We start from the raw sequence: 22,355 nt of genomic DNA on the forward strand, positions 1-22,355 counted from the left end.
AGGGCCCTTGAGCAGTTGCCAGAGGTGGAAAGGCAAAGATAGAGAGTCACATGGCATCTGTGCAGAGTGGAGCATGAACCACTGCTGCAGCTGTGAGATCCTGAACTAATCAGGACAGATGATTAGTCATCACTACATCGCATACGTTTCTCTGCATTAAACACTCACAAGCCAGAATTAATATGTAGAGTTCTGTAGAGTGTGTTCAATACACAGTGTCTACAAACTGTCAGATCTCTGTGACGGAGGTTGACAGCAACACTCGAACAAACAGGACAGATGGTTCAGTGCAGACCGTGGTGTGATGTGAAATTTCTGTCTTTCAAAAGATGCACTTTGACTTAAAGTTTGCAGTTGTTTCCCCTCAGTTCACACACAGTTTAACTCTAATTGAAATGGAAAACATTGGATTTTTCTGTGCATGTATCTGTGTATTAGTTTAATAGACAGCGACGTGACATTGACAGCTAGGCTGTGTTTTCAGCATAGCGTCAGTTCTTGGCCTCGGAATCAGTTTCAGGCAGCAATCTAAGCAGATCAGCTGATCTCAAAGCCAGCCCGCATCATTTGAGGGCTCAGCTGATATACCTTTGCTCATCCTGCCACATGGTTGGATGAACTGCTTCTGCCTCGGTGTTTTGGCCAGCACCCATGCTGGTTTTTGAATGCAAAAGTCATCATATTTGGAAGAGAGTGGAGTTAAGCATGGTTAGTTAGCTGAATTCACAAACTGTACAGGTGCAACACACAATGCTGCTAATTAATATTAAGATAAAAATGATAGATAAAAAATAAAGTAATCAAATTTCCCTAAAACAGAAGCAAAATTTTCTTGGTTAGACGTCCAGTTAAGTTGCTTGAATTAGCTGAAGTGACGTCCAAGAGAAAGTAACTGGTTTTAGTATCCCAGCAGCTGGACACTTATTTTAAATCTTACTAGTGTGCAAATGAGAGCCAGTACTGTGTAAAAGTCTTGACTCACCTTTCATGTCTTTATGTTTTGATAGAAAATTTGGAAGGAGATGTAGTGATTTATTGAAGCGTGCAAACATACATGAAAAACAAAGTAAAAAACAAAACAACAAAAACAAAACGTTTGTTAAGTTCTAACAAGCTCAAAAGTCAGTATTTGCCATGACCACATTCCTTCTTCAACACAGCCTGAAGTCTCTTAGGCAGCTTTCTTGTCATTTCTTTAGGTAGTGTTCAGGAATACTCCTCCTGGCTTCTTGAAGGACATTCAAAGCTATTCTTTAGATGTTTCTGCTTTTTGTTCCATTCTGTTAGCATTACCTGGTTTGGTAGAACAAAAAACTGTTTTCTATATTCAAAAAATTTGGAGTGTTTCATTGTTGCTGGATTTTCTTTTAAATAAATGCAACCTTGGCAGAAAATCTAAATGTACTATTTTTCAAGTTTGAGAGGAAGCAGTGTTGTATGAGGAGAAACCTAAACATTCAGAGACGCTAGGCTACAAAACTCTTTCAATGAATGGATTTTGGAAGAAAACCTGTCTGTACTGATTTAATTAACTTATGGATTTTCATCTTTAGGTTCCTGAGCAAACACCCATTTAAAGCCCTGAAGTTTTGGCTTGAACAAATATAAAGTATCAACAGTTCACCGTGAGATCTTTTTGCAGTGGATCGTGGTTGACCTTTAAAGTTATATTTGCTGGATTTTTAAAACTTTTTATTGATATATCTTAACCCTGAGAGGTGAAAAGAGTGTTTTGGCTTGATTCTCACCAACTATCATTTTCCCTTTTTTGTAAAAACAGAGGCAGCCTCTCATTCCTCCCACTCATCAAAGAGGCATAGTACTTCATTTTCATACTGCAGTATCACAGACAGGCGTCAACACCCATAATCAATCACCGTTGCTTGTGTGGAAAATTCCATTAATTGGCTTTTCTTTGGTCTCCTGATTTGGTGCAGTGCTAACATGATCACACTTTGAGAGGAAATTATGCCTGGAGTAAAAAAATCGCTCGGCTAATTGTGCCCAGTCCTATTTGCTGTGTAATTGCTGTATCACTTTTATCCTCGATATCCTCTATCTTCAGTTGGTGGCCAGAAAGTCTTTGTTGGATTTGTGTGCGCTTGTTTTTCTACCTCAACATTAGATGTTCCTCCGCACTCACAAAGAAGCCGACTGACTCTTCCCTGTGAGTGCCTCTGTAGTTAGCCTGATTTACAATATCGCTCCGCAATAAAGGCCCGTGTGAGGGGGAAAGATTCATTAAGGAGCCCAGTTTATGTTTCGGAGAACTCCGGAGGGACCGTGGGAATACTGATTGGCACACAGATGTGCGCTTGTCTTATCCCCCCAACCAAAGCCAAAAGCTCTCAGCCCCTTTCCCCTTGCACCATGTGCACTGGATTGCACAAAGGAGGTGCTGTTTGCTGCCTGCAGGATGCCTGGGATACTCAGAGTTCTTGCCACTCAAATTTGCACTCTCCTGCTGTGATAGGACTATTCCAGACGTATCAGACCTGCTCGCAGCACCTGGAGGCCCTTCTCAGCATCCTTTAATGACATCCCCACTGACCTTCCCAGCCACTAGCAGCACGACCTATTTGGGTTCATCTCTTCCATCCACAACTTTACCAAATAGGCCAGCGGGCACGGCATTGCAGTGTTTACTCTTCATCGGTCAATACTCTTTAATCCCCAAGATGAGGCTTTCTCTCATGAACTCAAAATAGCTCATCCTCCTCCCCAGTGAATCCACAGGCCCATTACTCTTTATTAGCTCTTAGCGTCTTAAATGTGGCCATCCATTAGAGGAGTGTCAATAAACATCCCCAACTGATCAAGCTCAGTAAGTTGGCAGGACACACACAGACCGATACGCATTCGCTAATTTAAACTGACCCTTAATCAGGAATAATTATTGTGGAATGAAACAGCTTGTGTCCGAGATAAAGAAGACTCACCTGCACAGCATCGTCCCTGTGAAGATTCCCAAACTTTCCGCGGTCTCCATACCTCCCTCCCCCATGACTCTTGCTTACCAGCTCGGTATCTCCACAGACCTCTGCCTGAATGATTTCTTTTCTATGGAGGCTGACATGGAGTAATACCATACTGTGTCATATATTGATTCTTCTTCCAGTCCCTCTTTCTTGAATTTCTTAGCGGCTCAAAGGCATAAATCATCTGCAAATGATCCTCGAAGGAAATATTGTATTTATTATTCTTGACGCATGGTCACAAATTCAATAAGCCCTATTAATTGAACATGGTGAGAAATATGATGTGGGTAATTCAATGGGACTAGAGAGCTTTCTCTCATCCCTCATATTTAAGACTGTCCTGTTTGGCATTCAGGGCAAAGTCCAGGAATGATTCAGGGTCACAGCGAGGGTCAGGGTGAGTGTAATCTTAAGCCTCGACAACCGCTTGTTTTTGTGATTTGATTTACTGTTTTTTGTTCGTTTGTTTTTTTGTGGAAAACCACATGAAGGCCACCAGCACCAGAAACCCTTTTATATTTCACTCTTGTGTGAGGGATGATTAAAACGCAAGCACAGTAACACCAACCTCTCTGTTGCTCTATTCACTGTTGTTCAGTATTTCTGAAGCTTTCTGTCCTTGCTTCTTATTTCTTTTTCTTCTTGACATGTTTGACGAAGCCGAAATACAAGCAAGGCCAGGCATCCAGGCAGCCATTTACTGCTATGTCCACCCATATTATTACAGCCAGAAGTGGGCAGCAGGGACATGGCCTCACCTTTTCTGGTGCCCTCTATTGTGGCTCTTCATTTTTTCAGTCTCTGCGAATGTGAAAGCTGCTCTCCGCTCCGCTACTCCTGTTCCAGCTCTACATATCCTAGCATGAGCCCCAGTGGAAGGATGAGTGAGTTTGTATGAGGCGAGGTATAGGCAGGGTGCTGCTTGGCTAGTTAGAGCTCATCTGGGACCTGGTTTCTTACCTCTGCACAGCCATGCAGAGAGAAAAACCCTTTCCACCGGTCACCTTAGAAACTAGGAACGTAAGGTGACTGTAAGTGCAAGAGTGGCATCAGATAAGTGACAGCCAAAGCAACTGGAACTGGAGGTTTTTTGGAAAGCTACCACATGCCGCGTGTCGCACACTGCCTCAGAAACTAGATTGTACAGGAAGTAGACCAGTTCAAAGATGATTAATCATTTTCCTATGAGTGAATTAAGGATCTTTGTCCAACATTAAGTTTACACCAAGCTTATTTTCCTTGAGGATTATTGTTAAAGTTTTGGTATTTTTTAAAAAAAAATCCAGGCAGGATGAAAGAGGTTAACTAACTCGCGTACAGAGGAGGATTGTCATCACCAAAGCGATGCGTACCTAGAACTCCTCGCGTGGCTAATCACCTACTCACGAGCAGACAAAAGGTGCTTTTATAATTTCCAATTAAAAACTCGGAGAAAAAAAAGTGATTCAGACATTAGAATTTTAGAAGGCACTCTGTCTCAGCATAATGTGGGCAATCCTTTTACAATTTAATGCCACACAATGGGGAAATTTAATTATAAATGATGTGGATCATGAAGTGTGTGCTGAAATAGACATTTTTCTCAGTTGAATTATCAGGATTTTTCTTTGTCTTTGCATTTTTTCCACCTGCTGAAACTTATGCGTATCTCTCTTACCCCCAACCTGGAGAAAGAAGAAAGAAAGATGATTTGCAAATTTTATGTCTTTCTGCATTAACATAACAATTCCAGGAGCGCAGTTACAGTACTGATACTCTAATAGCGAGAGCACGCTGTAATTAATGTGTGAAGCTTTTACTGTAATGTTTTACAACATTATTTCCATTCAGTTTTTTTTTCTTCTGACCAAAGCTGGAAAATGTGGATATTACTCTTTCTGTGGCCTACTCACTGAGTCAGGGTTATAGTATTACTCCGCCTCATGACATAAAAACAATTAAAGAAGACCTTACTGGAGTTCTTTTTTTAAAGGTTTATTAAAGTTCATTTGTAGTGCTTCCTGCGACTGTCACAAAATAGAGGAAGAATAATAGAAGTTTTAAAAGCTGAAGCCAAAATCCAGCGGGGGGATTAAACTTCTAAAAAATAAAAACCCTAAGATATTAATCCTGCTGTCACGTCGACGCTGATTGCCTGTCCTTAATAGAGGGAGAATTGAGTTTTCTGATGCTGCTTAAGGGTTTATTTCCATCAGCAAAACTCATCAAAACAGTGAGAGAAACCAATCATTTTTTTTAAAGTTACTTGAGAATGATTGCGCGTGATAAGCATCTTAAAATTGTAATATTGTGCAATTCTTATATTGCGTAGTGTTGAAAATAACGGTTGCACTTTATGAGCTCGGCTTGTCTGACATGTTGATGATGAACCTCCAATTCATGGTTAGCATTTACCAGCAAGCTAAATGGTTACACTGGTCCGTTAGAAGCGTCTCTTTTAAACGAATTGATTACTTCAAAGTTAGCCCGACATCCCCACAATCAACATCAGTGTAGTTTGACACTTATGGACTGTTTTCATCTGTGTGACTGCAAAAGTGGACTGAGCCATTAACCTTTGAAAGGCGGCAGACTATTAGATACAACCAGCTCAGTTATGCAGTTTATGCTCTTTTCAGGAAAAGTTGGCATGCTGTGCTAATAATTATGAATGATTTTTTTTTAATTAAAGGTTTTTTGAAGTTCCTGCTTTTGTTGGGGTCTCAGAGATTTAGCTGATAAAAACTTTGCTAAAAGATTTCCTTTGAATTTTGAATGTGGAACGTTTACTCCACTGGAACTGCAGTACCTGCTACACTATATATTGCTGTATCAAGTCTAGCCTCTGTTGCAAAGTGGGGAAATAGTGGGTGGAAAGTTGGTGACAGAAGGAGCTGCAGCTTGGAGAGGCCCACACAGACTCCAAAAGAATTACTTTGTTTAAAAGGCAGTGCCTTAAGCAATGTTCTCTCAGGGTCCAGATATCTGAGTCAAATCCCTGCTGCACAAAAAAACAAAGCACTACTAGAGTTTGACTAGGGTTGTACTGTTCAATTTCTCCTCCCTGGAACAAAGGAGCGAGCGATTAATCTTAAAATAGCTTTGTATGATTTATTAATTCCGATCCATGACACAGGCTTGCTGATTCTCATTATTTTGGATTTGGGTTAGAGATTTACAGACTTTATTTGGCTTGAGGTAGAATTATTTTCCAGTTTATGAATTCATTGTCAGTTTTCAGGCACCGGTCCTAAACAAGGTTTGCATGCTTATGTTTACGCAGGGTGGCATAGCATAAGCACTGCAAACAGTCGTGGTTTAACAAAGATGTTACCCTACATGTGGCACGCAACTGATCTCGAGTGTTTGATGCAGATATACAAAGGTCCTAGATTTTATTGCATTTCCATATTTTATGTCCTGTTTCATCCTCTCCACCAGACTAACTAATTTAGTTAATGCAGAAGTCTCTGTTTTTAATCATACAGAATTCTTGGTAAGCTTGCTCAGTTGTTTAAAGCTTTCTTTTTTAACGCGTTATATCATTTTATTCAGAAGCTCCTCTACTTGTAATTTGCTTGTAATAATGATCCATCTTGTCTGGCATTACCAAGAGCAGCCTTACTGAAGATTAACTGAATCACTTAACCTTTAGTACCCTTTTTCCCAAAAGACCTGCAGTGCTATATTAAATGTAAATAAAACCAAATTCAATATTGTTCAAATGAAACCCTGTATTTAACTAAAAAAAACAACAGAGAAAATAGATCAATTTTTGAAACTGGGACATTTTATTGTCATGCTTTAAAGAAAGTCGACCCTTTTTCAAATGTCTTTTTTATGTATGAGGAAATTAAAAGAAAATTAAACAAAAAAAAAAGAACAAGCTGGTGCTTTTTTGAAATAGGTGAAGACAATCTCAGAAGAACATGTCACGAAGTACTAGGTGGACTCACGCGCTGGACTCCGGGGATGATGCACACAAGAGAATTTATTAAAGAACAATGTCCAATGAGTGTATATACACAGATGCGGGGCAGTGCTATTTACAAGGGTGTGGGGCAGTGCTATGTACAAAAGGTGAGGGGGGCAGTGCTCCGGGGAAAATCCAGGGGAACACGCTCGTCTCTCTCCACACAATCCAAACACGAATCCACTCGCACACCAGGGAAAAGTCCAGGGAATCTGTACACAAAGAAACGCTTGTTAGATTCTAAATGCACACTGCACGGGAAAATACTTGCTGGGACGCTCGACTTTCACTGACGCGATTCTCACAACGATCCAACGAAGAATAGCCGTTGCTTCCTGTCTTAAATACCACATCCACAAATCCACACTGATGAGGCACAGGTGTTTCTTCCTCCAAGGGTGTGGGCCAAGGGCGTGAACCCATAATGAGTTCAGCCCTGGCGAGAGAGAGGGAGAGAGAGAGAGAGGACTAGAGAGAAAGAGGGAGAGACAGCTGATCAGCGACCAGCTGAACCTCCAGGCCGTGACAGAACAACACACACTTACTGCTTCCATATGAATTAAGAGGGGAAATAGCATCCAGATTCTGATAAATGCACTTAATTAACAAGCATGATTATCTCTATCAAAGTTGAAGTTTTGACATTTTGCTGGTCTGAAGCGTTCAGGTGTGTGTTAAAACAATGCCAAGACGGAGCGATGTCAGCAGCAATTGTTGCTGCCCATCAATCTGGGAACTGTTTTAAGGCCATTTCCAAACAATTTAAAGTCCATCATCCTACAGTGATAAAGATTATTCACAAGTGGAAAGAATTCAAGACAGCTGCCAATCTGTCCCAGGAGGGGACATCCCAGCAAATTCACCCCAAGGTCAGACTGTGCAATACTCAGAGAAACTGTCAAAAAACCAAGAGGCGCATCTCAGGCTCTACATGCCTCAGGTAAATGTTACATTTATCAGAGTGCGATTAGAAAAAGACTGACTAATTATAGCTTGTTTGTAAGGGTTACAGAAGAAAGCCCAGCAGCATGGTTTAGGCTAACAAAGCTACATCTGATCTAACCATTAGACAATGTCCTTTGGACAGACAAGATGAAAATGGAGATGTTTGGCCATGATGTTTGGATAAAACCAATCACAGCATATCAGCATAAACACCTCATAGCAGCTGTCAGCACTGTGGTGGAGGGGTGAGGATTTGGGCTTATTTTGCAGCCACCGTACCCGGGCAGCTTGCAGTCATTGAGTTGACCGTGTAATCCTCTGTATACCAAAGTATTGTAGAGCCAAATGTGAGGCCATATGTTTGACAACTAACATTTGAGGAGATTTGAATGTTATTGTAGAAACACAATAAAGATTTCTGGCTTCTACCTCCAAGGTGCTTAGAGAAGAGTCAAAGTCTAAAGAGGCTGAAGCTCCAGCAACACTTGTGGTATGAAGAAGAACAAGGTTATTACTTGATAAATTAGTTTTAACCAGCAGCCTTGATCAGAGCCATCACCATAATCGGACATGAGACAGAACAACGATCCCAAGCACAGCAGCAAATCTACACCAAGGTGACTGAAAAATAAAATAATTAAGGTTAGAAGTCAACACAGCTGAAATGCTGTTGGAGAAAGAGAGCTGTGCATAAATGCCTGCAAACGTCAATGAGCTGATGTAAGGTTGTAAAGAAGAGCGGACGGAGACGTCTGTATAATCATATGAGAGAATGACTGAGGCCATACAGAAAGCAAACGCTTCAAGTGAAGTTTCTAAATGTAGTTCTACGAGCAATTGAATCATGTGGTGTACAGTCATGGCCAACTGTAATTTTTTTATTTATATGGCAATAAAAGGTTTTGAAGCATATGAAATCCTTATCATTGCTCTTCACTGATAGAAGTAAAAATGTATAATTTAATTAAAAATTAAAGTGCTTGAAAAACAAACACTGTCATGGCTGTGCTTAGGTTTTCACTGCCTCTGCATTTTGACTTAGATTTAAAGTAATATTGTTGTTCATCTGGGCTTGTATGTAATATTTTTATTATGTCATGGAAACCCATGTGTAACAGAACCACGGCAGACCCAATGACATTACAATGCTTTTCAGTATATTTTATTTACACTTATCACACAGTTTGCTGTATACACACAACTCAGTCGTCTGCAGCTCACAGCCCAACAGGACAGGACCCAGTACAGATTTTAAAGCCGGCGGGGCATGATTGCAGACCACACCCCGCCACAAGAACGCTGTGCTTATTTCAGCATTCAAAAATTAAAAGGGGGTTAGGGGGACTACCCAGCTCCTAAACCTCTTAAAAGAAGAAATAATGCAAGACATGATTATAAAATGATCATTTAAAAAAATGAAGTAGATAAAAACATCAAATCTTTTCACATTTGAGGCTTTATTGTGTATTTAATACAGTTTGTACAGCATGTTTTGGAAGATTTTAAATGAAATGGAAACAGATTTTCCAGATTGTTTTTTCTTCATTCGTATATAAAAGCACACAGATGAGTCGCCTGCATGTCTTTGTACCAACAGTGAAAGCATTCAGTCACATTTCAACATGGTGCGAGGAGAGGTGCTCAATGCAGAGAGCTCTTTGCTCTCACCTTCTCTGACACATGAGGGCTCAGTCAGGAAAGTGAGAGTAATGTTGCTTCCCAGGAACCAGAGAATGAATCGGTCACTGACTGGGCTATAAAGCTTTTCTTCTGCCAGCAGTGTGATGGCACGTATACAACAACGCTTCATGCCAGCAGTTGACACAAAGCTCCTGCTTGGTCAAGAAAAACACAAATTGCCCAATGTTGTTCTGCAGCTCAGAAATCTGTGTTTCCTGCTGTAAAGACCGAGTCTTTACAAAGTGATTCTTTAAGTGGGACCATTTCTGCACAGTTTGAGGTTTGGACACTGACTGCTTCTCTCCATCCAATGGTAGGAGAGCAGCATTAAGGCCGGCAGGAGCACCGTGAAGTCCAAATCCTTGTCTGATTTGTAACCTGCTGGGACGTTTGATTTACAAGGGTGATCAGAGGAAAGAAATCCTCCAGCAGCCAGCATGAGGATGAAAGTGTGCTAAGGAAGTGTAATCATGTAGCCGATTGCTCTGGAGAAGAAGGTCAAAGCCCACGCTTCTTGTCATTAAAACCTTCTTTATGTGTTCTGTGAAGTTCCTCGGGTTATAAGAACAGTATTGTCAGTCTCTATGGACTTCTTGTGATTTAGAAAGCTGGTTTTAATTGTAATTATAATTACATTTTAACTGATTTTATATTGAACCTCATAGGCTATGTTATACTGATAAATGGATAATTCGATGCTGCACATTTCTAATTAAAGCGCACAGATAATGTGGGGTTTCTAGTGGTATAATTGCAGCAAAATTCAGGAATATAAATATATAAATGTAGTGCATGCATTTAGAGCTTGGGGGCCAGAAGGGTATACTTATTAATTAACTGCAAAAATTGTGCCTCATTATTATTTCTCATTACTGGTTAATTGCTTCATTGTTTCAGCACTAATTCTAACATGTTGCAGAGAAAATCTCTGTCTCGATAATCTTCTCAGATGTCTAATTCTCCTTTTTCAGGCTTTTTAAAATACAATTACAGCACACAAGCATTTAATTCTTACAGCAATCTAAAGTCATTCCACTGCCAAATGGCAACAATACACACTATGGAGAGGACTAAGAGACTTTAAATGGCACAAAGGCTCACGCTCTGTCATACAAAAAGTACGGCACTGTAAATTCAATGAAGTCATCTTTTCGTATTAATCTAAATCTGTTTTTATTCATATAAAAGATCAGAGGATTCAGACCCTTTAAAACACATGAATATGAACCACCTACTAGTCTTTAGAGTCAAAATAATGACTTTGTTGAAATAAATGTGAAGATTTCTTACACCTCACTAAATGAACAGTACTCCTAGTGTCCATTTTTTCTATCAAAACTTTCCTGAGACATCCTCACTTTATAGTCTGAAGAAAATATTTAGAGTCTTAGCTCACAGTGAGGATTTTATACGTAATAAGCGTACAAAAAAAAGGGAAAAGAAACATGTAAGGAGGTAACTGATGTCCTTTTACAATAAATGTATTCATTCGGTGTCTGCTGCCTGTGATACATGCTCTTTGTGTCAGTCGAACAATTAACAGCTCTGACTTATTTAGTAGAAAGAAACACATCTTTTTTTAATTTACTGAAATTCACTTATTCAGCTGATTCATGTTGTCAGAAGTCAAATAACAATACTGGACTAATGAGTCAATCAAGCTTTCATTCATTCAGAAGACCTTGAATCCTTACTTGACTTAGTGTATGTGATCTATCAGAGATATGTGTAGTTACAACACTTTTCCTGCACGTTCAAAATGCTCCTTCTAGTTTCTGCTTTGGCTTTATTTGTGTCTTTCTACATCATCTTGGCGAAATAGGTTATAAAATCACTTCTATTATAAGGCTACACTGACGGGCTTTTCTCTTCTGTCTTTTAGTAACCGACTGTCGAGTCTTAGAGGGGTTGCAGAGATATTCCTCTATCCCCACGTACCTGCCTGTCAACTATCAGCTCCTCAATGCTGACTTGGGATTTTTCCTGAAGGAGGCCAACCAGGACTTCATGAGGAACTCTACCCTGGTGTCGCGGACCGAGCCCTTCTTCATCTACCAGGCCAGAAGTTTGCCCTCTGTGAACGCCAGCTATGGGCCCCTCTCTGTGGAGCAGCCTGTCCCCTTAGAGCTCCTGCAGAGCCCGGGGACCTTTCCTGCCTCTTCTCTTTTTACCTTTAACTGGAAGGTGCAGACCTTTATCATGAATTCCCGAATTCACTTGACCAAGCCCAAAGTCCAGGTGTTGTTTTATGTTGCAGGCAGGGACTGGGATGACTACAGTGCCATCGACAAGCTGCCCTGTGTGCACATGTTTGCTTTCCATGAAACCCAGGAGGTACGTGGTACTTGCCAGCTGAGAGGGGAGCTGGGACTGTGTGTGGCTGAGCTGGAGCCACTGGCCAGCTGGTTCAGCCCACCTAGCGTCGTGCCAGGACGCCAGAGGAATCACGAAGTGTCCGAGGGCACCCCAGTGGAGCTCTACTACGTGTTGCAGTCCACAGACGCAGGGTGCCATTCAGATGAATCCAGAAAGGACCATTTCATCCGCACAAGTCAGGAAGGGCTGTTTGGTTCCTATACTTCAACGCCTTTGAGGAGGATTGGCGGTGTGAGGCTCTACCAGAACCCCACTGAGCCACCTCTTGCTGAACACAGGCTGGATAATAACTTTATGGTCTTGGTGCCAGCCACACCCATGAGGCAGAGGGAAACTGGCTCTGCTTTTATCACCGTGTCAGCCTACTCTCCTGTGGAGATGTTTACTCTCAGGTAAGAACATATTTCTTTCTGTTGTTCAATAAAATGTCCTACTGAAGAGTTTTTCTGTCAGTCTCAGTGCAGCCAGTGTCTCCTGACTCCCGTGTTATTCTTTCAGTATATTCCGTCTTAAAAATCTGGACATTACTCTTAAAAAACATTAATAAGGCCTGGTGTCACCTCACTGAAACACTGGAACAGCTGGAACATAGCAGAATCGGTTTTCCTTTCTCCTCGCTCCCTGCTCGTTCCATCTGTTCTTCTCGCCCTCCACAGTCACCTGTGTCGGGTTTCACTTCAATATAGCTGTTCTCAATTTTCTGTAATTTTCTTAAGTCAAAAATAAAATAATGATTGATTTCAGCTTATCAACGCCACCTGTTAACCGAGGTAAGCAGTAATTGCTCTGCTTCTGTACTCAACTGATCAAATCATTATTGATTGCGAAGTCAGCTGGCAACATTAATGTAGCACACAGCCTAATGACGACGACTTTATTTCGTGATTGGCTGCACTGGGATACAGAATAAATGACTGGAAAGAGTTTGAGGAGAGTCGTCCTCTTTCATGACGGTATTTATACAAGAAAAGGTGCCATGTAGCTAACAGCTCCTTGACATTTGTGGTCAAATTAATTCATTGATCGTTTTTTGTGGCCGTGTGAGAAATGTAATGCGATTTAACCCTTTTGTGGGCGAAACCTTTCACCAAGAAAAGCAAAGGAGTTTGTGGTTCAGGCCAAGAAACAAGCTATACCAGGCTTTACAGTTACAGTTTTTTGTTGTTGTTGTTTTTTTACAGTGACTAGAAGAATTCATGCTTACATTGTTACTCACAATTAATGTAATTATTACACATTGTTCATTGTTTTTCCTTAAAAGAAACCATTACATTGCTTAATTCAATACCAGAGCAGCTCACTACACTACTCGTTATATTTTGCATTGCTCTGTAAAATGACCTGAAATGCAGTCACATAGTTGTAACAATATAAACCTGAGGCTACAGTCCCAAATACCGACACATAATCCTATCCTAATGAGGGCATACATACAGTCTTTTTATGTTTATGCATGAACACAAAAAACAACGTAAAGTAAAGATGAAATCAGGACCAAAGAGACTTTAAGGTCATCGCACAATGATTGCACTGCAGTGCTGCAAGTCAGACTGCTCATCGTAGCTTTTGTTAGCTGCTGAAGATCAGGATCTGGGTGCTGGGTTGGGGTCAGCTTTAGCATCACTCTGGGTTGTTGGCTAGCTTTGTGTTAGCATGTTGTCTAACACAAGTTAGCAGTATATAGTTGATTCTGCTTTGGATTCAGGACTTTATCGTCATGCTCTTGTGCTTTCGTGCATTAAAAATAAAAGTAATGACCTAGTAAAAATAATACAAGAATTGAAATCAGCTAAAGATGTAAAGTGATTACAATAAGATATTTTGTTGGAACGCATCACTTTCAACATTGTTATCACCATATCCATAAAAAACTTTTTAAGAATGATTTCAGTCAAACATGAGCCTCGTTTGTGTTTTGTCTCTTTTTAGGCAAATCAGTTTAAAACTATTCAAAAGTAATAAAAAGTTGAAAAGGTTCCTCTAAGGTTCCTCCACTTCCTCTAAGAATCAGTTTAGTATTTGCGACATTATCTTCAGCATTAACGTGTGTTTGTCTGATGAATATTGTCTGGATCAGTATATTGTCTTGTCCATAATTTTTGTTGCCTTTTCTTTTTCTTTTGAAGGATTAAACAGTAAAATATCATCTGTAAACCTTAGATGGTCCAAACTTTATAGCAGGGATACACAATATCAGAAATAATATAATATTAACAGAAGTAGATTTACAGAATTCTCAGTTCCTTTGTTAAAACTCACTGACCTGCTGTTTATTAAAAATGTTTACATTTAATTTTGTCGAGAGCTCACAGACTAAAATGTTAGAAGGGTTGTTGATTGCACATTACTGTTAATATGAGGCATAAGGTTCATTTGTGCTAGTATTTTTGCAATGTTAGTCATTACAAACTTTTTTCCCATGAAACATGGCTTTTTTTTTTGCAGTGCCAGCTTTCACAAAAAAGTATATTTTTAGGTACCATGTAATTTAGGACAGAATCAGGTGGATAATTTATAACGATATTGCTTCACGAAGAACAGATCTGGATGCTGGTTTTTTAGGTGCTTTGCTGAATTTAATCCCTTGGTCTGAAAACCACGACAGAATTGCTTGAATATCACCTCATTTTATCAATTATCATCCCTTGGTCACCCACATCATCCCTCCATGCCTGACTCTACCTTTCTTACCCACGTCAAGGACAGAGCTACTGCGAGAGTTGCATTTGTGGCCATAAGACTAGAAAACTTGTAGGTGTTTGCTGCCTCCACCTGTTCAGAAGAATTGTAACCTTCACTGCCTACAGTATTAAAAAACACAAGTGCCATTGTGTTTTCAGAATTTCTATTAAAAAAAAGTTAAAGAAAGGTAAATACCAGTTCTGGTGACATCCCAATTTGTTGTGGTGTCATCGAAATTTCTTCAAGAAAGTAAAAAAAAAGTTTATTTCCTAAAATGTTTTCCACATTTGTTGTGAGTCTCTGTGAGTAAACTGACATGTTGCTGCAACACAATACCAGACTTGTTATATACAGTGCCCTTCCAGAGCAGACTGAAATTTTAGCTGCGGGAAGCTTTGAGATCAAAACGAGACAATGAGCCATTCTCTGAGCTATCGTTTCAAGATATTTATATGACAACAGCACATAAACCAAACTGAAAAGAAAGCAAGCAAAAACAGTTGTGTGTTAACGAACCTTTAGACGGTACACTTCATAGCCTATACAAGGTATGAATTATATGCTGTGTAAAATTAACTTCTATGTTATAATAGATATATTATAGTTGTTTTTAGTTCATCTTATCACAACTTCATAACTTTTTTTTTAGCTAACCACATATATCTTCAGTAAGTGCAGCAAGAGCCGGGTTATCTCTCAGAAATGCAGTGACTCAGTGAAGCTGCTGATAGGTGCTAATTACAGTGAACAGATGAGACAAAATGATTTAGATAATTAACATGTGATGCAAATGAGGATGCCATTAATTAAAATGCATGTCCATTAGTGTAATGACTGAAGGCGATCTTAATCACACTGGTTTAGAACATTTATAAACCTCCAGAGATGCTCTAACAAGGGGTCAAACCAATTCATCAAACTATGTAAAAAGGAAAACAAACTAGGTGGAACGCAATATTAAGATGAAGCGTACCAATCCTTATATCAAGCTGTAGCACTCTTATTGTGCACTAATAAAAACAACAATTTCCCGAGTTTACAACAAATATGCACAGAAGATGTTTTAGGGCCAGAATTGGAGCTGAGGTAAACAAGTTAACGGCAGCTTGTATTGTTTAGTTTTAACAAGCCAAAGAAAATTTCCAGACTTGCCCTTCTCGTGCTTCATTTAATCGCCTACTAGTTGTCCTGAAGTGATAAGCATTAAACTTTCTTTTTCCGAACTGCGAAAGTCTGAATGAGTTCTTTGATCAGTCAAATGAACAGGCCAGGCTGGCCGCAGAGGCAGTGCCTGTGGTGTTTTTTTTATTTGGCAGCGTTACGCATGCCAGGCGCAGGTTGGCCATCTGAGAGCGACAGATATGAAAAGGCCTCTGTGTGGTCCTAGGTGATAAGGCTGTCCTCATACATGCATTTGTTAGGACACTTAATCGCCAGAGCGAGAAGACTTTGATCTCTATATTCACAACATCATTATCATTTGTGTACTACGCACTTCTATGTCAGCCATTGTTGGCTGTATCCGCGAATGCAGAATGAGCTTATGATCGTGTGAAATCAGTCAAACAGACCCTCGGCTCTATGTTAGTTTAAAATGTTTATTAGATCCCCGCTCTTTAAAAGCAAAATCCGGGGGTTAGTTCTGCATGCTCATAAATTTATACGCACTATTTGCACAAAAATTCTTCTCAATGGACATGATGAAAAAGGTCAAATTTAAATGAAAGTTGAAATGGTCATTGAGCTCTTCAGTCATTCTTTCCTCTTCTCCAATTCAGTTTTCACCTTACTTTGCTCCATTATGCTGAAAGGTTCACACTGTGATAGATATTATGCAAAGAAAGCTAATTTGGAATATTCTTAATAGCCAATCATCCGGCCAATTTATTGCATTGTGAATTCACAGCAGGGTATGGCTTGCTGGGGCATTTCTCTGTTGACATGCTACTTTTAATTTGACGGGTTCTGATTTGATTTGACCTCCTCTGTGTTAATAGGCTCTGTCACTCAGGAACTGGAAAGTTTTGCTTATTTTTATTGTAGCTTACTTTCCTCAAACGCGGACAGATTTCGGTGTGGAGCATATCGTCGCTACTTGTAGTTACTATCATCAGTCATCCTGGCATGAGCACATTTCTATTTCCTGTCTCCTCTCCCTTTGATAAGCCATCATCCACTGGAAAAAAATAAAAAGGTTTAAATGTCAAATGAAAGAGAAAATGGCCTGAATTATTCTAGAAAAAGACCATTATGGCTAACATTTTAAAATCCATTATCACCATCTTACATGCACAAGGTGGAGGTATCTAGTTTGGAGGGCACCATGTTTAAATAATATTCCAGGGGCAGTGCAATTTACTCTGGAATAGAAGAGTCTTTACCAAATGCTCCTTTTAATTTGATGAACTGTTGAATTAATAAAAACATGCATCATCCTTGGAAAAAAAGAAATGGAAAAATTGGAAACTACCCATCCTTGGACAGCTGACATTTTTGTGAAAATATTTAACCACTTAAGGTTCAGTTAGTACCATACAAGTGCTCCTTTTAAAATTTTGATTAATGTACAAGAGACTTGAAAAAAGGAAGTTAAAGCAGAGGAAGCACAAAACTGCAGTTCCTGTTGTGGCCACTTGAAGCAGGCTCCCAATGCATGTCAACGCCCATGGACTCCAATGTTACATTGCCCAAATTTAGTGCCCTACAATCATGTTTACAGTCTATTGTTTCGATCGCTATGAATAGTTCATGATATTTACGAGGGATGAATTTTTAATTTATGGCTCATCCGCATGGCCACTTTAATTAACAGTTCCTCTAGATGTCTGCTAGACCCCAACTGTCATGTAATGCAGAGATTGGGAACTCAAATGTGTGCAGGCACGCTTAAAGAACAACAAAACCCCAAACTACAATAGCAAAAAACAGCCCTTTATTAGATGTCCAAAACATAAATCAGCCTGTAAAATCCATCTATTAAAAAAACAAACATGAGGTGAAGCAACAGGATGAAAGATTAACATACGCTGAGGTACTGAACAGAGGAACAACAGGACTATATGAACTCACACACTGAGGGCTAATTGGGTTTACACACAGCTGGGGGAAACAAGACACAGTGGCATCATCTCAGTCACAGGGGAGGAAGGAAAAGCAGATACAAGACACAGAAGACAACTCACCAGCAGTTAGTTAAACAGGAATGGAGAAATAATAACTAACAGGGAAACTCAGACAGAAAAGTCAACTTAAAAAGGGACAAAAACATAAAGAAAACACAGATGGGGAAAAACAAAATGAAGGAACTATTAAACTGTAAAATAAACAGTAACTGGAACTAACATACGAAGGTAAGCAAGCAGAAATGTAACTCTGAAAACTCAAAACTCTCTCTGAGTGTAAGGCTCAGGACCACCACAGGACAGGACCCCCAATAAATGAAGGTACTGAACATAATATTTCTGACATATTTGTAATGTTGATGCATTTCTATTTGAGTTATCCAACAAACATATTTAACTGTGGGCTGTGTGGTGCAAGTTTGGTGAAATTTCAGTATGTTATCAAGCAGTTATTTAGCTCTAATATGTGTTAGCGGATATGTGCATCTCTGCTGAGCACCAATATGGTTTATGGATGCAACTTGCAAGCTAAGTGTGCTCATCCAAATGTTGTAAACTGTGGCACGGAACAGCTAACATGACAGTGGCAAAAGTGCTGGTGCTGACACATTAAAATGTTGGGTCCAAAACCAAAGGGTGGCATCACAGTGGCTACAATCTCTTCTTAAAAGTTTATATAGTGTACACAAATTTAAATTAAATTTTAAAATCTCAAACCACATCAGTTCTCCCAGCTCGGTTTAAAAATATTGAAATACTCCCTGGTGAGATTTGTCCCAATTTGTGGGAGAATGATAAAGAAGAAGAAGCAACAGCGGCTGAAACAAAGACTACCTACTTAATTGTTAACATGCTTCAAAAAACATTTTGAATGTCAATATTTTAGAGGTTCTTTAATATAGATAAATGCCATAAGACATGCAGCTGACACAGCATTAACTTTATTGTGTTCAAACAAAGATTGAGGTAAAAAAAAAAAATGTAATTGAAAGTAATAGGTAGTAATTAGAGACCGCGGAAAGAAATCTGACAAAAGAAAGTAAAAGCACTATAAACACAATTACAGGGAGACAGGTCTGACTGCTGCTGAACAGTTTTCTGGGTGAAACTCTAAGTGGCAGTCATGCTGCTGTATCTCATCAGACGTTGTAAGTCGTCATCCAGCAGAAAGCTATTATTCCACAAACCCATCGAGTAAATGCTAGATTGCTTTTTCATTACACCATAAACCATTATTTACACCAAGCTTAAAAGTTTACTCTACATGCAGCTACTTCATTACCAGATGATATAAAGGTAGAGATTTTGACTCCTCAACGGGGTTTAAGATGTATTGTGGATGTTAATTGATATAATCAAAGAATAGGTTGTTGTGAACAAAGCTGGATTAAGCAGGATTAACTATTTGATTGCTATGGATTGCATAGCTGTATGCCTGCTTTAGCGTGCCCCCACTTTGTTAGGTTTGGGAGAGAAACTGTTTCAAATCATATTCCTTTCTCGCGAGGCTGTTTTATCATGAACAGCAGTCGCTCTTTGCAGTGTCTTAAAGACATTTGTGCACACTAGCAGCCTTTTGCAAAGGAGAGCCAAATGAAAGAAAAGACATTGAAAAGGCACTTTAAACTCATTAAATTTAACATGCCAGTAATGTATAAGATGAAGTCATTATCATAATATGTTTTCTGGCATCACTGTGCAAGCTACTTAGTTTGTTAGGTGTCATTGATAATTCATCATTATCTCCCAGTATTATATGCTTCATATGCAAATCAAATGCAATGAAGGAAATTATTTTAAAGGATATTTTCCTGCTGCAGTCTCCAGCGATATAAAGTGAGAACCCAGAGCACAAAAGGAAATTGCTCTATTTTCTGTCTTGGTGCAATGCTGCCGTGCAGCATGAGTCACTGTATGGTGAGGGCTATTACATGTACATCGTCCTCCCTGCTGGACTCTGCCATTATTGTACAAAAAAATATTTTGTCGATTTAAGTGACACTTTTCCTGAGAGCAGAGCTTCTTCGGTACACAAACACTCATTCTCATTTCTTTCCATGTAACATAGTGCTGTAATTCAAGAACAAAGGATCACACACAGACACAACTGGTGATGGATTGGGGATGTATTATTAACACTGGAGTGGAGACTGGGGCTTGTCTGCTCATTTCGTGCAGCGTTTACTGCAAAGTAAGCAACAACTGAGCGTGACTGCATGTTGACCAATGCAAGACGTAGCCTCACTTCTTCCGAAAGTAACAACTGCTATTATTCTTCTCCTTCTCAAACTTGCAGTCTTCAACCTCCGCTGACATTGAGTCAAGCGAAGGCACTCACTTGAGGCAATTATAAATTTTTTAGTGCACCTTTCTCCGGGCTTTGTACAACTTTTTTTCAAACAGGCACTAGTACTTCAGAACACGTGTAAGATGTGTAACATGGGAAGAAGTTCCCATTTAATACAAAGAGAAAAACACCTATTGCATGAATATCTAAAAATAAAACAGCAGTGGTACAATGTGGTTTGAAATTAATATTTAAAGGAGGCAAAGAGTTCAGAAGGGCGTGCCTCACATAAAATCTTAGCTTGATGGATGAACTATATTTTTCATGGAGACACCATAGAAGAAATCAGACAGGTATTGGTGTGATAGCAAATTTATTAGACACCACGCATACAACTGACGCTGAGTGTAGACTTTAAATAATCAAGGATAAGCAAATGTTACTAGTTTGTTCTAAGAGAATTGCATCATTATTACAGTTTTGTCCAATCAAGAACTTATTAGTTAATATGAAATGCTTCAACTTGAGGAAGAGGTTTCCCTAAAAACTGATACCCACAAACCTTCTTTGGGTATCGGTGCTGTTAAATTGGCAGAGACTTGTGCAAAGCCAGTAGCGGAGACACGAATTGTCATCTGTGCAACCACAAATATTGTTGCATTTGTTACATTTGTTACCCGCGCTTTCTCTACGTGGCAGCTGGACTACAAAAGGGTGTTGTGACTGTTTTGTGTGCGCCTGTGCGTGTTGCACAGATGTGCAGGTGTGTACACTTGACTGAGTACACACGGCTGAATGTCTCAGCTGTGTGCCAGGCAGATAAACACCGCTGATCTTCTGCATGCAGTTTGTTTAATAGTGTGCCTCCTGTGGAGAACATCCTACCAAACATTTGTTTTCGAACAGATTTCAATAAAGCTGTCAGCGATTTTGCAGTAACACTGGGCATCCATTTGTGCGTCTGTGTGTGAACAGGAGTGCCTCCATGCGCGTTTGTGCTAGTAGGCGAGTGCTCGTGCCTGCAGAGACGTGTTTGCGCGCGAGCACCCTGCTATGCTCGCACTGTTAATACCGAAAGCTCCACGAGTGGCTGCGATGGAATCAATTTGCATCTTCTTTAAAAGGCAGTGCATCAGTGAACAAATTACCTACCATCACGCTTCATTATGTGTACTGATGGACAACAGTGACTAATGTATGCAAGAACCAGTGGCCTAAAATATCAGCTGTGGTGGGATTGAGTGTACAAAATCATTATGCCGAAAAGGGTTAAAAACCTGATCTGAGGTAGGCTATTACCCAAAATACTATCTTTGAAAGAGTGGAAGGTAGGATTTAATTTTCCAAAAGGCACAATTTCCTTGTATTACATTTTCTACTACAAAATTTTAAGACTAAGTGCAATCTTTCTGGAAATAAAAGGTAAACATGCAGTACTCCAAAGTGGCATTGACCAAGTCCAGTAAGTCACACACAATTAACCAGTCAGAAATAAGGCCCAAAAACAGCCCATGAGATACATAAATATAATGCTAGGAAGCTTTGAAGAAGTGATAAGAACAAAGACAATATGACAAAAGACAGTCACATATTACACATATTATTACGTTATTATGCATATTATTATTATTTACGTCAATATGACTGGAGAACAGCTATGGTATTAATAAAGGTTAGACTATTTGAAACATTTGAAAGCTGGAAAAATGTCAACTGTGCCATTAAGATATGGGAGAATGTGATGGATTATTCTGCAATGAGTGCTTTTTCTTCGCTCTCCTCTTTTCACTCTCTGTGTTTACTCTGCATTTAATAATTAGTTATTAATCTCTGGCTTTGTTCCACAGTGTGTCTTTTGTCCCATCTCCCTCCACTCACACCCTACCAGTCGTGGCTGATGACTTGCTGAGTGTGGTTCTGCTGGAGGTTTCTTCCTGTGAAAAGGGAGTTTTTCCTTCCCACTGTTGCCAAGTGCTTGTTCATAGGGGTTTATCTGATATTTGGGGTTTTCTCTGTATTATTATATTACAATATAAAGCACCTTGAGGCGACTGTTGTTGTTACTTATATAAATAACATTGAATTGAAATCATTCATTCTTTAATGATCTGAGAACAAGTACAAAAGAAAAATGAAAATAGAATTCAAATACAGGCTTAAATTAGGCTCAGTGTGAATTTGATATGAAGCTCACAAGTACAAAAATTTGATCTGTTTTAGGATCATATTAAAGCTTGAAAGACACTCAAATCGTTATAAAACTGTAAATAACAGGAAACCAGAAATCAAAGAATGAGGTCATGTACAGGAGTCTGCCTTTATTACTGATGCTC

General features: G+C 39.5%; 1 protein-coding gene across 1 annotated transcript in view; it reads left to right on the top strand.

Moving 5' to 3' along the window:
* LOC146507134 (transmembrane protein 132C) overlaps positions 1-22,355 on the top strand; it is a 156,611-nt gene that overhangs the window by 16,023 nt on the left and 118,233 nt on the right. The window contains exon 2 of the mRNA XM_085179528.1: positions 11,438-12,323. Within this exon, the coding sequence (XP_085035654.1) occupies positions 11,438-12,323 (886 nt within the window). The remainder of the gene's footprint in view (positions 1-11,437; positions 12,324-22,355) is intronic.

The sequence above is a fragment of the Neolamprologus multifasciatus genome, chromosome 12 (assembly GCF_963576455.1).
Source record: "Neolamprologus multifasciatus chromosome 12, fNeoMul1.2, whole genome shotgun sequence".
NCBI lineage: Eukaryota > Metazoa > Chordata > Actinopteri > Cichliformes > Cichlidae > Neolamprologus > Neolamprologus multifasciatus.